The sequence below is a fragment of the Thalassophryne amazonica genome, chromosome 5, assembly GCF_902500255.1.
Source record: "Thalassophryne amazonica chromosome 5, fThaAma1.1, whole genome shotgun sequence".
Classification (NCBI taxonomy): domain Eukaryota; kingdom Metazoa; phylum Chordata; class Actinopteri; order Batrachoidiformes; family Batrachoididae; genus Thalassophryne; species Thalassophryne amazonica.
In genome coordinates, this window is record NC_047107.1 from 32,578,198 (window position 1) to 32,594,141 (window position 15,944).

The following is a 15,944-nucleotide window of genomic DNA, read 5'->3' on the forward strand; positions in this document are numbered from 1 at the left end:
TCGTCCGGGTATCATCCTCAGACCAACGGGCAGGCAGAACGGGCCAATCAGGAGGTGGAACAGGCCCTGCGCTGCGTGACAGCTGCGCACCCGGCGGCCTGGAGTACCCATTTGGCCTGGATCGAGTATGCCCATAACAGCCAGGTGTCTTCTGCCACCGGCCTCTCCCCTTTTGAGGTGTGTCTGGGGTACCAGCCCCCGTTGTTTCCGGTGGTCGAGGGAGAGGTCGGTGTGCCCTCGGTCCAGGCCCACCTGCGGAAGTGCTGTCGGGTGTGGCGCGCCGCCCGTTCTGCTTTGCTGAAGGCCCGGACGAGGGCTAAAGCCCATGCAGACCGCCGGCGGACCCCGGCCCCTGCATATCGGCCAGGGCAGGAGGTGTGGTTGTCGACAAAAGACATTCCCCTCAAAGTGGACTCCCCTAAACTGCAGGACTGTTACATCGGTCCCTTCAAGATACTCAAGGTCATCAATCCAGCCGCAGTGCGGCTTCAGCTTCCGGCCTCACTGCGGATCCATCCTGTTTTCCATGTGTCCCGGATAAAACCGCATCACACCTCACCCCTCTGTGCTCCGGGTCCGGCGCCGCCTCCTGCCCGGGTCATCGATGGTGGGCCGGCTTGGTCTGTGCGCCGGCTCCTGGATGTCCGTAGGATGGGCCGGGGCTTCCAGTATTTGGTGGACTGGGACGGGTACGGACCCGAAGAACGCTCCTGGGTGAAGAGGAGCTTCATCCTAGACCCGGCCCTCCTGGCCGATTTCTACCGCCGCCACCCGGACAAGCCTGGTCGGGCGCCAGGAGGCGCCCGTTGAGGGGGGGGGTCCTGTTGTGTGGGCCACTGAAGAGGAGGTACTGCTGGCCCACAACCACCAGAGGGCACCCTGCCTGGAGTGCGGGCTCCAGGCACAAGAGGGCGCCGCCGCCTCACAGGAGCAGCCGGGGTGACAGCTGTCACTTATTACCTGTGACAGCTGTCACCAATCATCTGATCTTCAATCGTATATCAGCAGGACGACATCTCCACTTCTTTGCCGAGATATCGCTATGCTTAGGAGGTAACGAGCTCAGTCAATCAAGTTGTCTTTTCGACAGAAGAATATTGTTGCTTTGTGTTTTTTGACAGCAGACTTTTCGACGAGAGGTGGAGGTGGATTTCCCACCATACGTGTTGCTGGGTATAAACACACCTACATCTAACTGTTTTTGTTCCTCGCCAGCAGTACCAGATCCGACAAGCGGAGGCAGTGTCCACCTGGGAGTTCGGGACTTGGCGGCTCCAGTATTCCCGGGGTTCGGTGGCGGAGGAAATCGTGTGGTTCCGGTTCTGCTTTGGACAGACGTCTCTTATCTTCGAGCCTGCCCACATGACACGTTCTGTAAATTGACTTCATTGCATACTATTGTGACCTGCCGTGTTTGTTGTGCTCATTCACAACAGTAAAGTGTTGTTATTTGACTTCCTCCATTGTCCGTTCATTTGCGCCCCCTGTTGTGGGTCCGTGTTCCTACACTCTCACAACAGTAGGCTTGTTTTAAAGCCCTTTAATTGCTATTTCTAATGAACCCATACATGCCTGGGTAGAAAAAAATGTTTTATGTAAAGTGTGGAAATTTGGGGATTTTACTGTGTTTGGGGAATTTACTGTGTTTTTTTTCCTGTCATCATAATTCTCAATGGATTTTTATAAATGAAGCCTTGTAAGTTGTATTCAAGCTGATTAAAAGCTCTAATGAACCCATACAGGCCTGGATAAAAATCCTTATGTATTAAAATATAAATCTGAAGTATGCCTTGCCATTGTGGTCATTTACCTTGCTGCGTTTTCCACTGTAATATTACTGCTAATCTTTTAATGACAACAACATACGAGGTTTGTTAGAAAAGTATCGGACCTTTTTATTTTTTGCAAAAACCTGATGGATTTGAATCACGTGTGCTTGCATGAGCAAAGCTTGAACCTTCGTGCGCATGCGTGAACTTTTTCATGCCTGTCGATTGCGTCATTTCCTGGTAAGCAGCCTTTGTGTGAGGTGTGTGTTGTGCGCTCGGCGGATTTTCATTTCAAGGAAAAAGACGGAACGACTGGAGCAGCGCCGCATCAAATTTTGCCAGAAACTGGGCGACAGCCAGGTGGAAACCATTCGGATGATTCAGACGGCTTTCTGTGACTTTTCAGTCGTGTGACTATCCGAGAAATTGTGGAAGAGGTGGGCATGTCACAGCATGTCCTGTGACACTTCAACACGAAGGTGCTTTTGCTGCGCCATCAGCAGCGGCACGAATTTCACAGCCACTCTTTTCATGGCCAAATCTTCTGTCACAGTGAAATGTACTGAAAAAGTGCTGATGTCCACCTCTTCCACAATTTCTCAGATAGTCACACGACGGTCCCGCATCACCACAGCGTTCACTTTGGAAATGATCTGGCCATTTCAGCATGTTGATGGCCGACCGGAGCGTGGCTCGCTCTCCACCGTTGTGCGGACATCTTTAAACCGGTTGTACCGCTCCTTAATCTGTGTGATGCCCATAGGATCGTCACCGAAAGCCGTCTGAATCATCCAAATGGTTTCCACCTGGCTGTCGCTGATTTTCTGGCAAAATTTGATGCGGTGCTGCTCCAGTCGTTCCGTCTTTTTCCTTGAAATGAAAATTCGCCAAGCGCACGACACACACCTCACACAAAGGCTGCTTACCAGCAAATGATGCAATCGACAGGCGTGAAAAAGTTCACGCATGTGCACGAAGGTTCAAGGTTTGCTCATGCAAGCACACGTGATTCAGATCCATTTTTGGGTGGTTTATCTTTATCAAAGATAACTTTTCAGTTATCTTATTATCTGTTATCAAGTTAATTTTTTGGTTATCTGTGCCCACCACTGCTAAAAGTTATCGATTATCGGTTATCTGTAATAAAGATAATTTTTTCAGAAGTTTATCGGTTTAGCGTCATAAAAGATAACTTATCAGTTATCAGATTAATGGTTATCGATGCTAGCTTTTTGGTTAGCTGTGCCCACCACTGAATAAGTGGGTATTGACGTTGGCTGTGGAAGTAATCTGTGGTGGACTGGAGTCGTAGACTCAGCACCAACTGGCCTGACAGCCTATATAGGGCTTGAGGCAGCCAAAGCGATACATAATACAGCTTCAACAAAGCTGAAAATGTCCCGATTGCACTATGAGGTCATGATGCCATCATTGCTTTGCTGTTTATTGTGTGTTCTACACTAATATCTCACTTTTAAATGTCTTTTGTACTCATCAGGGTGAGGTGATTGATATAACCAGGCGAGTTGACGACAAATGGCTTGAGGGTCGGATTTCAGGGACCAGTCGAAGTGGCATTTTTCCTGCCAGTTATGTCCAGGTCAACAAGATGCCCCGTACCAAATATTCTATGGACGACTTCTCAGCTGACCCCATGTCTCCAATCTCACCTGGACCCCAGAGTCCAGGGCGTCCACTCCACTCACCATGCCCGCGGTCCCCAATGTCACCTTTCACCCCCTCATCCCTCAGCCCTAAACCTGGACACTCCCCACTGAAGCCGTCTTCACCCGTGCCATACGGCAGTCCAGCTTCACAAACACACTCCCCAACACAGACACTGTCATCCAAAGAAATGACCAACGTGTGGCCGCACAGCACCTGTAAACCCACTTCACCCACTAATCAGAACAGCCATTGGAGTGTGACACACTCAGCTTCCTTGCGCTCTGCCGCTCGAACCACATCACCTCCCACTCAGTCGTCTGCATCTAAACACAGAGCAGAAGCAGCCACAGTGAACACTCCCAGACACACTGACCCCACAAAGGTCTGCTCACTCGGCTTCACTGCATGTTCACACCTGTGATGTGATGGCTTGTGCTGCACTAGTCACAGACATCATCATCATTCCTTACTTTGTATTGGCTGATGTGAGGTTTTTTTCTCTTCTAGGCTGCAGTGACAAACCAGGCTACTCCATCTAATCTGCATTTCAACTTCTTACCCCAAAAACCAGCATCAAACATCCCTGGTCCCACGGCGGTGCAGCACAAACCGTACGTCTCCATTTTTCACTGATCAGATTCAATCTTTCTGCGCAGTTTTTGGGCACCTACTGTATGCTCCACATAGCACAAAGCAGTGTGCGGCACAAGTGTCTTTGCACAACTGGCAGTTGTTATCTTCATCCGGCCAGCATCTATGTTGAGTAAGTAGCAAGTACATGCACCTATAATGTAGGAATGTCAGTATAAAAACAAGGTGTAGTACAGTGCCTGAGCTTTGCTGTTGTTTGGCAGCAAAAGGCAGCTGTACCATAAACCAGCAAAAATCTAACCAAAAGATATGGGGTTTTTCTGTTCTATATGAAAGGCAATATTCAGATATGCCTTGCATAGGTAGATTCACAACACGTGTACACACACGGGATGTACAACCCCGATTCCAATGAAGTTGGGACGTTGTGTAAAATGCAAATAAAAACAGAATACAATGATTTGCAAATGTTCTTCAACCTATATTCGACTGAATACACCACAAAGACAAGATATTTAATGTTCAAACTGATAAACTTTATTGTTTTGTGCAAATATTTGTTCATTTTGAAATTGATGCCTAGTCAATGGCACAAATTCTCAACTTAATGGCTTAAAATATATTACACTGATGAGTCAGAAATGAGCTGTAGAGATAAAAACTGGTTGTGTATATTTATCTCTCCTCTGGAGTTGTAGTAGATAACAGAATATTTACAGAGGAATCCTTCAAATGGTGATACAAGCACCAAATTTGGCATAGATATTACTCTACTGAAAAAACCGACGGACCACTTGAAGTTTCAGTAGGCGGCTACGTAGGGGTCAAATGAAGAATTACTTAGGGGTCAAAGTATAAAAATGCTCCAGTCATATTGAAAATTATACCACATTATTTGTCTAGGGGAGGTGATGGTCTAGTGGTTAAGGTGTTGGGCTTGACACCAGAAGATCCTCGGTTCAAATCCCCGCCTGACTGGAAAATTACTAAGGGCCCTTGGGCAAGGTCTTTAATCCCCTATTGCTCCTGTTGTGTAGTGAGTGCCTTGTATGGTAGCACCCTGACATTGGGGTGAATGTGAGGCAAAATTGTAAGGCATTTTGAGCGTCTGATGCAGATGGAAAAGGGCTATATAAATGCAGTCCATTTACCATTATAAAGATTCTGTTATGTGTCGGACGCAGCTCGGAGAACCGACCAGCGTTTGAAGGACCCAGTATGAAATAAGCAGAGCACGGTTCAAAGGATAACTGAATTTAATACATAACAGTGATAATATAATAAAAAAGGTGCGGCCTGGCGTGGTGCGCTCCCAGCAGCGCTAACGGTCCGGAGCCAGAAGCTGTTTCGGACCCAAGGACCCCGCCGACACCCCCCAGGTGGCCGCAACAACCGAGTCTGTGAAAGAAGGAACCATTATGTGAGTCCACACTCTACACACAGAACACTTAAAGGTGTACAAACAGCAAACACTTCCTGGCTTGATTACTGATCAGCTTCCCAACCTGCAGGCATGGAACATCCCGTTCACAAAACTCCACTGCAGTGGAAGCTGATACATGACTAACAAACAGCTCAATACAATAAGGTGTGAGGGACACCACATTTACTGACTGTATAACTGTTAGTCACAAAATCTAACGTACCTCAGGAAGTGTGCTGACGAGCGTGAGACCTCACCCCCTCCTCTTTCACAGACTGTGCATCAAACCTGGACGTTCTCAGCATCCGCTGCTGATGAGATGGCTCCCGAGACGACGATCTCACCCGTCTGGTCACAAGGTCGAGTCTCTGGCAAATACACACTGTGCACTCCAGTCTTAAATGCCAACATGTTCCAATCCATCCAGATGCACTACAGCTGTGAGTCCTGACGAGTCGCAGGTGATCAGGGTGAGGTCCTGACAGCCTCAGCAACACAGCCATTCAGTCCCAAACGCACGCCACCTGGGAGGAAAACCAAAAAACAGAAACAAACCGGCAGCCAGGCCCCCCCAGCCATATAACAGATTCCAAAAAGGTATAGTTTGGACTATCTATGACTGAATTCTATAGAGTTATGGGGTAAAAACAACAAGAATGGTGACAAAGTTCAGTTTCAGTTTGTACAGGGGTCAAAAGTTAGATTTGCTCCAATTTTCTTCAAAGGTGATGCAAATTATTGGTTGAGTTAATAGGGTTTCAAAAAGGAATAGTTTGCACCATATATCATGCTTAGTTATCACATTACGGGGTAACATATGTCACGTCATAGAATTCTGTTGTGAAAGTGTAGGAACACGGACCCACAACAGGGGGTGTAAAAGAACGGGCAATGGATAAGCCAAACAGTAACAATTTAATGTTGTAAATTGGGCACAACGGAATACAGACAACAACAAGTTTGGAACTACAGTCAATTACACATTGGGTGACGTGTGGGCAGGCCTGAGGATAGGAGACGCCCGTCCAGAACAGAGCCGGATCCCACACGGCCCTCACCGCCAACGGATCTGAAGAACACCGGAGCCGCCAAGTCCTGAGTCCCCAGGTGGTCACCGTCTCAAGCTGTCAGACCTGGCACTGCTGGCAGAGAACAGAAACAGCACAGGTGAGTGTGCGTACTCACACTCACCTGTGCTGTGTTCTTTTGGGAGGGAGCACCTCCACCTCTAGTCACACACTCGTGCAGCTCCTGTCTAACCACTTATCTGGTTGGGGTGTGAAGCGAAGCCGTCGTTGATCACACCAAACGCCAATCCCTCAGATAAGGCAAACACCACAGGAAAACGGCTGCAAAGAAGTTCACACTCTAAGTCAGAGTTAAGTGTAGCAGAGAATATTACCTCCAAGGTAGCTGATTTCTCGGTGGGGAGGTGGAGTTGCAGTCCGGCCTTTAAGGTGGTGGTGATGTGGATGAGTGACAGCTGGTGCTGATGACGAGTGACAGCTGTCACTCCCGGTTGCTATGACGCCCTCTCCTGCTTGAAGCCCGCACTTCAAGCAGGGCGCCATCTGGTGGTGGTGGGCCAGCAGTACCTCCTCTTCAGCGACCCACACAACAGAATTCAATGGATGTCAACATTATTTGACCTTTCCTTTAGAGACCAAGCATTCAACACAGTCAAAACTATACCATTTATTAATCCAAGTAGTTCAATCAACAATTTGCACCATTTTAACTTTAACTTTTGACCCCTGTAAAAACTGAAATTGACCTTTGTCACCATTCTTAAGGTTTTTACCCCATAACTCCATAACATTCAGTCATAGATAGTCCAAACTATACCTTTTTGGTATCTTTATGATCAGACAAATAATGTGGTATAGTTTTCAATATGATAGGAGCATTTTTATATTTTAACCCCTGTGTAATTCTTCAACTGACCCCTACGTGGCCGCCTATTGAAAATTCAAGTGGCCTGCCAGTTTTTTCAAAAGAGCAATGTCTAAGGAGAATTTGTGCTGGATTTGGTGCATGTGTCACCATGTGAAGTATTGTTTCAGTTATTTGCTGCACTACTGAACATTTTTGACATTGGCCTCTACGGGAATTAGCTCACATTTGGAGCCAGCCTCAAGTGGCCATTTGAGGAACTGCAACTTTTTTCCATTTTCTTGGTAGGGTTCATTTCAAATAGTCAGAATTTGAATCTTGGAGAAGACAATCTGCATTACTGAGAATGACTTTCCACACATGACAGTATTTGCACCGAGTGTTAATTCAAGTTTCATAACACTCGCTATACTTGGTACTATGATAGGAGCTTCTGTGTTCATGTTGTGCAAAGAATTGTTTCCTTGCTAGAATACGTCTCACTTATGACGTCACCATCTAAATATCAATTCAATTTCTGGCACACTGGGGTTGACTGATGACAATCTGATTCGTTTATTTCATGTCACGCCCATGTCTAATTAGTGATTAGGTATAACCCCTTTGCACCCTGCACCTTATATCACACTCAGATTTTGCACTGAGGAAATAATAGTCTAGTTGGACTCCCCTAAAATGCACTTGGTCTGTACGCTTCAGATTGTGTGTCATAGACCAACAAAATAGGGCCCTTCAAGTGTTGCAGTATTTGTGCATCTGAAAATAAAACATCCTTCCCCCTTTTCTTGTTCTTAATTTTAGATATAAAGCTATTTACAACTACAAACCCCAGAATTCAGATGAGCTGGAGCTCAGAGAAGGAGACATTGTACAAGTGATGGAAAAATGTGATGACGGCTGGTTTGTAGGTAAGGAATCAAGTGTTTCATTAAAGGCCAGAAATAAATATACATGAAACAGCATGAACGTGGTGAACAGGAAAGTAGGCACACTCCATCATAAATGCTGATGTTCTGTTTCTGAGGAGACATACATATTTGCAATATGTGTATTTTTCATGTTGGAGTATGTGGTGATGTAATTGGATTGCATTATAGTGTAACATGTTTTTATACTTGTGCTTTAAATGTATGCAGATAAGATGGACAAAATCTTAAATATAATAGCAGTACAGTGCCACAGTGTCACTCAGATCAGGCTAAAATAAAACAGACAAGTATTTTATCTAAGTTATTATTTGCAGGACTTTTCTGTTGCATGTGTTCTTTTTTAAGTTCAGTGCGCCCTCTATGGGACATTATGAAACACTGCAAGTAGAAACCACTTATGTTAAAGGAGAAGTTCACTTTTTTTGCAACCTGAACCATACTAAATCAGTCTTTGAGTGTTCTGTTCACTTTTGACAATTGCAGTGCATGAGAACTATTGCTTTTTCCACAAATCGCTGAAAAGTAATTCCAGTGAATTTCAATATGATTTATTTGCACTGCGCCAATTCTCAAGTTACTCCAAAGCACTATATACATTTGTACCCACTGACAAATACATTGTCACCCATAGGCCTCAAATTAACTCTGAACCATATTTTTCCAAACCTTAAAATTACACAGTAGAAGTATTAATGCTTGGCCCTGTGACAGACTGGCGTTGTGTCCAGGCTGAACCCCGCCTCTCACACAAAACCTAAAAACCCTAACCCTAACCGTGACCCTAGAGAAATAATGAACGAATTGCTATTGCATTTATTATTTATTTAACAATTTAAGAATTATTTAAATATTTAATTGCTAATGCATTTATTGTTGCTTACGAACATATAGGCGGTATTGTTAAATTTCTCTTGTAGTCTCTGCATAGTAATTGTGCTCTAAACTTACACTGAAGCTTCAATGTCTAATGGGGGGGGGGGGGGTTCATTGTTCAATAAAGTTTGAAAAAACAAAACTGTATGTTAGCTGGTTTGGCTAATAATAAACAGTCATATTTTTTCGCTTACCAGAGGGGTCACAGCTTAGCTTTATGTTGTGCTCAAGTTTTTAATATGGTTTGATTTTTGGTTTTGCTATTCTGTATGCTCAGTATGTTGTTAATAAAGTTTTAAAAAGCAGGGTGAGATTCACGTTAAAAAAATACAGATTTGAGCAAATTACTGAGGCTGCTTGTTATAAAGTGTTATATGAGGAAAAGCATATACCTAGCTGGCTGTATTTCATAACCTCCAGTTATGTTTTCACCCATTTGTTTGCTTGTTTGTTTGTTTGTGAATAGCATGAAACCCACAATTTTTCATAGATTGTTCCAAATTTTTTACAGAGGATTCTTACCCTGAAAGGCAAGAACTGATTCAGTTTTCAATATCATAGGTTAAAGGTCAAAGTCAGGAAAAATCTTGTAAAAATGTGAACAATCCCTATTGTTTAACATTGAATGAATTTTCAAAAATTAATAACTCTGTCAAAAAAGATAACATTTCTTTCATATTTGAAAGCTTTGTGTAGGATAGTATCCTTTATCGACTGACAAAGTTTGATCCAGATCTGATCCATATTACAGATTTTGTGGCCATTTAAATTTAACATTGAAAAAGCCATTTAATGTATATTTTACATCATATCTTAAACAAACGTACCCCAAATCACTCTCATATTTTAAAGGGAGGTGCAGACTGGCACTCACTATCGCCTGACAAAGTTTGATCTGGATCTGATCTAGATTGTGGATTTTGTAGACATTTGAATTTAATATTGAAAAGCCCCTTTGATGTACATTTTGCATTATATCTTTATCTTGCATATATCTTTGCATTATATATTTATGGATTTACCTACACCACCAAAATTGGATGGAGGTTCCAATTTTATGCCAGTTTTATCAGTCAGAAACCAAGTGCCAAAAAGTGATGACAAATTGTGCATAGCAAAGATAACCAATGTTCTGTGAAAATTATCTGACAAAGAATTCAAAATTGAAAAAGTTGAAAAAAGTGACACCACCACAAAAAAAATCTTTGATTCAAGGCATTTATTCACATCTAATTCAGCTTATGAAAAGTCACTTCTAACAGGACTTTGATCTTGAAAAATTTTTCAAGGCAAAACTTTGTGGAATTGGAAGCTAGTGTTGGCGGGGTTTGCGCTCTATGGGCGTGGTGCTCTAGTTAAACGTTGTTGAACCATTAAGGTACCAATGATCACAAAGTAGCTTGCTACCTTTATTTTGTTGCTTTAATTCATTCATCCCTAATTTAGTTCTTAAAAATTATTTCTTGCAAATACAAAATTCGTCAAATGTGAGCAAAGCACTCAGAAACCTGATTGCCAACAATTTCTTATGACTGGGGTGGTTAAAAAACAAAAACTCAGAAGTTAACTTTCTTTTGTGAGGTTTCTTTAAGCCTGCATGCACACTGTTTCATCTGTTGTCTGATCCCAGTGCGCTCTGCTCTCTGTAGGTACGTCAGAACGGACCCAGACATTTGGAACCTTTCCTGGGAATTATGTGGCACCAGTTTGACTTCCACGCTTTCTGCTTGTCCCCATCTACTTGGACTCCTAAGAGCTCAAAGAGTCACACCAGTTCACTCCAGCAAATCCTGCTCTGACACTGTCCCGTGTCCCAGCACTCCCAAACCCCGTTTATTCCGACCTGCATGTTCACTCTGAGCAGCTGCCGTGTTTCTGAGGTGAAGGCAGGAAAACTGTGTGGTTGCTCACCTCCCTGCCTATGTGCATGTGTGTTCCACAGAGACCTGAGAGTGTTTCCTACATGTGCACAAATGCATATATGCATTGTTTTCCACAGTGACCTGAGTGGAAAGTGAATGTTAAAAAAAAAAAAAAAGAAAGAAAAAAAACTGTTTCAGAGAATGGACTTTTTGTCCCACAAATATGTGCAGCTGCAGGAAATTGGACATTCCCTCCCACTGAGCAGCACTGTTCCTTCTGAGTGTGTGTGACCGCAGTGCCATCACAAACCACAGCTGAGAATCACACTTAAAATGCCACATTCTTCTGATATTTGCCATGTGATTAATGTTTCCTTAAAAAATGTCTTTTTCCAGATTTTGTTTCAGACCTCTGAAAAGACCATACAGAGGAACAACATGTCGGTCTCTCCATGTTTGCTTAAAGTGAAGCACAGAGAACTCAGACTTATCAAGACAAGCTGACAGCACTCCACAAGGCTCCACACAGCAAACAAACTTAATGCATCTGCTGATTTCTTATGCAACTTAATCCTTATACAGTATTTGTCATTTTTATCATTCTTGGCATTTTGTCTTTATTGAAAGTAGGGATACAGACGATTTTTATAAAAATGTGGGACAGAACTCTTTTTTGTTGTTGCACTTCCATCTAATGCCTCCACCACTTTGCAGGTTTTATTTTTTATTTTTTCAAATAGTGCCAAATTTAATACTTAATTAGACATCTGTTTTAACAAACACTTATCTGAGCATGTCCTGTCCAACTCTGGCACTTTGCTAATGCTGCATTTATTATTACAGTGCGATCGTTTTGTTTTGTTTTTGTCCTGCAAGGCTTATATTCCCAATCTGACAACAGAAAATTAGCCTTTTGACTGTTTGAAGACTTGAGGATTTGCTACTTTATGGTTATTTCAAATTTATGATATAGTCAAAATGTCTTTAATTTTTTTATATAGCTTTCTTATATGTAAGAGATCCAGAAAATGAGTGTACAGCTGTAACAAGATTCAAAATATAATATATAATTGCTTATAAAACAATTTACATGAATGTATGGTATGCATTTAAAGAACAAATAAACAGAGTGATGTTAACCTTTCACTGTGCTCTTGTATTGATAAGAGAAGACCAGCACAAGTTAAATGCAACCTGTATATATGTGTGTGTGTGTGTGTGTGTATACATATATATATATGTGTGTGTGTGTGTGTGTGTGTGTGTGTGTGTGACTGGCGTTACATTTTAAATAGTATTGCTGCCGCTTTCGACACCTACGATTGGTTGAGTCCATCATGAATCATTGCTTTAAGGTGCTTGCTTTGGTCACATCATCAGCCACAGTCTGAAAATACACTAAACACTTATCAATTAATAACAAAAATAAAGGCACTTCTTCTTCTTTGTTTTTATCAGCGGACTGCCAACCATCATTGGAGTATGTGGAATAGTGTCATTATTTTAATGTACACAACATGTCTATCTCTGGTTTTCCCATTTCCGGTTGTGGTCACATTTTCTCTACAGGCAAAAGCTTTCATTTTTGCTCTTTCACGGACATTTATTATTGAGTATTTCTTTGTAAATTAGCCAAATTTTGTGAAATTAGTGATCCATAGATACAAAAATTTAACCGTGAAGGTTCTGTATTGCTTCCCCTTTTATTTATTATTTATATCAACCCATTATTCACTAATTATACAGCTGGTTTTTATTTTATTGTTCTCCACATCAGCGGCGCGATGTGGTGCACCATGTCCCAGCTGCCTGCACAACACCATCGCAGCGGGATCGCTCACGCCTGCCCGTTGGCTTGATGTTTTCATGGTTCGCTCATACGAGTTGTTCCGCCGTGATTCGTACTATGTGTGAAGGGGCCTTACTGGGTGTGTGCAGTCAGCATGGGCGCAATTTGGTGGGGGATAGGGGGACATGTCCCCCCCACCTTTTCAACCAGGGGGGACAGAATATGGTATGTCCCCCCACCTTCTGACATATACAACCACTGGCAAAAATTATGGAATCGCCGGCCTCGGAGGATGTTCATTAAGTTGTTTAATTTTGTAGAAAAAAAGCAGATCACAGACATGACACAAAACTAAAGTCATTTCAAATGGCAACTTTCTGGCTTTAAGAAACACTATAAGAAATCAAGAAAAAAAAATTGTGGCAGTCAGTAGCGGTTACTTTTTTAGACCAAGCAGAGGGAAAAAATATGGAATCACTCAATTCTGAGGAAAAAATTATGGAATCATGAAAAACGAACACTCCAACACATCACTAGTATTTTGTTGCACCACCTCTGGCTTTTATAACAGCTTGCAGTCTCTGAGGCATGGACTTAATGAGTGACAAACAGTACTCTTCATCAATCTGGCTCCAACTTTCTCTGATTGCTGTTGCCAGATCAGCTTTGCAGGTTGCAGCCTTGTCATGGACCATTTTCTTCAACTTCCACCAAAGATTTTCAATTGGATTAAGATCCGGACTATTTGCAGGCCATGACATTGACCCTATGTGTCTTTTTGCAAGAAATGATTTCACAGTTTTTGCTCTATGGCAAGATGCATTATCATCTTGAAAAATGATTTCAACATCCCCAAACATCCTTTCAATTGATGGGATAAGAAAAGTGTCCAAAATATCAATGTAAACTTGTGCATTTATTGATGATGTAATGACAGCCATCTCCCCAGTGCCTTTACCTGACATGCAGCCCCATATCATCAATGACTGTGGAAATTTACATGTTCTCTTCAGGCAGTCATCTTTATAAATCTCATTGGAACGGCACCAAACAAAAGTTCCAGCATCATCACCTTGCCCAATGCAGATTCGAGATTCATCACTGAATATGACTTTCATCCAGTCATCCACAGTCCACGATTGCTTTTCCTTAGCCCATTGTAACCTTGTTTTTTTCTGTTTAGGTGTTAATGATGGCTTTCGGTTAGCTTTTCTGTATGTAAATCCCATTTCCTTTAGGCGGTCTTTTACAGTTCGGTCACAGACGTTGACTCCAGTTTCCTCCCATTTGTTCCTCATTTGTTTTGTTGTGCATTTTCAATTTTTGAGACATATTGCTTTAAGTTTTCTGTCTTGACGCTTTGATGTCTTCCTTGGTCTACCAGTATGTTTGCCTTTAACAACCTTCCCATGTTGTTTGTATTTAGTCCAGAGTTTAGACACAGCTGACTGTGAACAACTAACATCTTTTGCAACATGACAACATGGCAATCTGCCAGCTCTTGGAGATCTGTCTTAACACCACGTATTTCCTGTTTAGGGGGAATTACTACAGGCAGATTCATGGCTGTGCAATGGGGTCTCCGGTATCCCCCATTGTGGCCAATCTGTACATGGAGCGAGTGGAGAAGACAGCCTTGACGTCTTTCACGGGCATCCCCCCCAGTCACTGGTTCAGATATGTTGATGACACATGGGTTAAAATCAAGCAACAGGAGGTTGAGGACTTCACAGAACACATCAACTCGGTGGACTCCAATATCAAGTTCACATGTGAGGATGCCATAAACAACCATTTAGCCTTCTTGGACTGTGATGTTACGATTGGAGAGAACAGGCAGCTCCAGACAGGGGTTTACAGAAAACCCACGCACACTGACCAATATCTGATCTTTGACTCAAACCACCCCCTTAAACACAAGCTGGGGGTGATCAGGACTTCAACACAGAGCCCTATAGGTGCCCACAAATGCAGAGGGAAAGGCTAAAGAACAACAACTTGTCCGGAAAGCCCTCACAATATGTGGGTACCCACGATGGTCCCTGGACAAAGTGCAGAAGTCCCAGAGAACAAAGAGACCAGATAGACAGGAGACAGAGACAAGAAGAAGAGGAGTGTCTCTCCCTTATTTAGCAGGAGTAGGGCAAAAACTACAGAGGATCTTCAGACAGCACAAAATCCCAGTTTACTTTAAACCAGTTAACACCTTGAGACAGAAATTAGTTCACCCTAAGGACAGGATCCCTAGTTACAAACAGAGCAATGTAGTGTATTCCATCAGATGTCAGGAAAACTGTAACGAACACTACATAGGTGAGACTAAGCAACCTTTACACAAAAGGCTATACCAGCACCGCAGAGAGGGTGCCAGTGGACCTCAGTCTGCAGTTCATCTCCACCTTAAAGACACTAATCACATGTTTTCGGACAAGGAAGTTAAAATCTTAGCCAGAGAGAAAAAATGGTTTGAGAGAGGGGTCAAGGAGGCATTCTATGTGAAACAGTTGATACCCAGCCTTAACCGGGGAGGGGGTCTGAGACACGCTTTGTCTCGTTTACAATGGGGTACTCAGGTCAAAGCAGTTTCAGTCTTTTGTTCGTGGTAATGAGTCATTCACGTCATCAGGAGAGTCGTCAAGGGAGCCAGCAGGAGAGGTGTCCATCCCATAGAGCACAATAGGTGCTAATTAGAGCTATTGTTTAGTCACTAGCCTATAGCAGTCTGCCTCTCGGTAGGAGGGGTCTGGTTAGGTTAAAACTCCAGCTTCTGTGACTTCTGTTTATTCTTCTCTACTAGTGTCAAGACAGAAGTCAGACTACCAGAGCAAGAATTTTAGCTGAGGAAGCTTCTGCAATTTGAAGCGAAACGTCCTCGTGTCAAGCAACCCAGTCCAGTCGAAGATTCAAGCTTCTCTACTATGGAAACCACCTGGACAACTGAGAACCTACACAGAAACGTTGTTGATTGAGGTTTGAAATTGCACCCAAAGAAATAAATGAACATCATTTCTTCCTTTCTGTGTGCTCATGCGCTTGCTCGTGCTTGTGTGCTCATGACAAAGCTGAAACGTAGACATAACATACTGTCGACTGCAGTGCTTAGCAGTACAACAGTGTAACATCACTGTTGTACTGCTATGTGGATAA

The 15,944-nt window shown here is 43.1% G+C and overlaps 1 protein-coding gene across 7 annotated transcripts in view; it reads left to right on the forward strand.

Annotated features, from left to right (window-relative positions):
• The window catches only part of sorbs3 (sorbin and SH3 domain containing 3), a 118,998-nt gene extending 106,846 nt beyond the window's left edge, over nt 1–12,152 (forward strand). For all 7 annotated transcript variants that reach the window (XM_034169920.1, XM_034169919.1, XM_034169922.1 and 4 more), the window contains 4 exons: nt 3,268–3,819; nt 3,945–4,048; nt 8,146–8,252; nt 10,796–12,152. In XM_034169920.1, the coding sequence (XP_034025811.1) occupies nt 3,268–3,819; nt 3,945–4,048; nt 8,146–8,252; nt 10,796–10,857 (825 nt within the window). In that variant the 3' untranslated portion in view covers nt 10,858–12,152. The remainder of the gene's footprint in view (nt 1–3,267; nt 3,820–3,944; nt 4,049–8,145; nt 8,253–10,795) is intronic.
• Nucleotides 12,153–15,944: the final 3,792 nt, after the last annotated feature.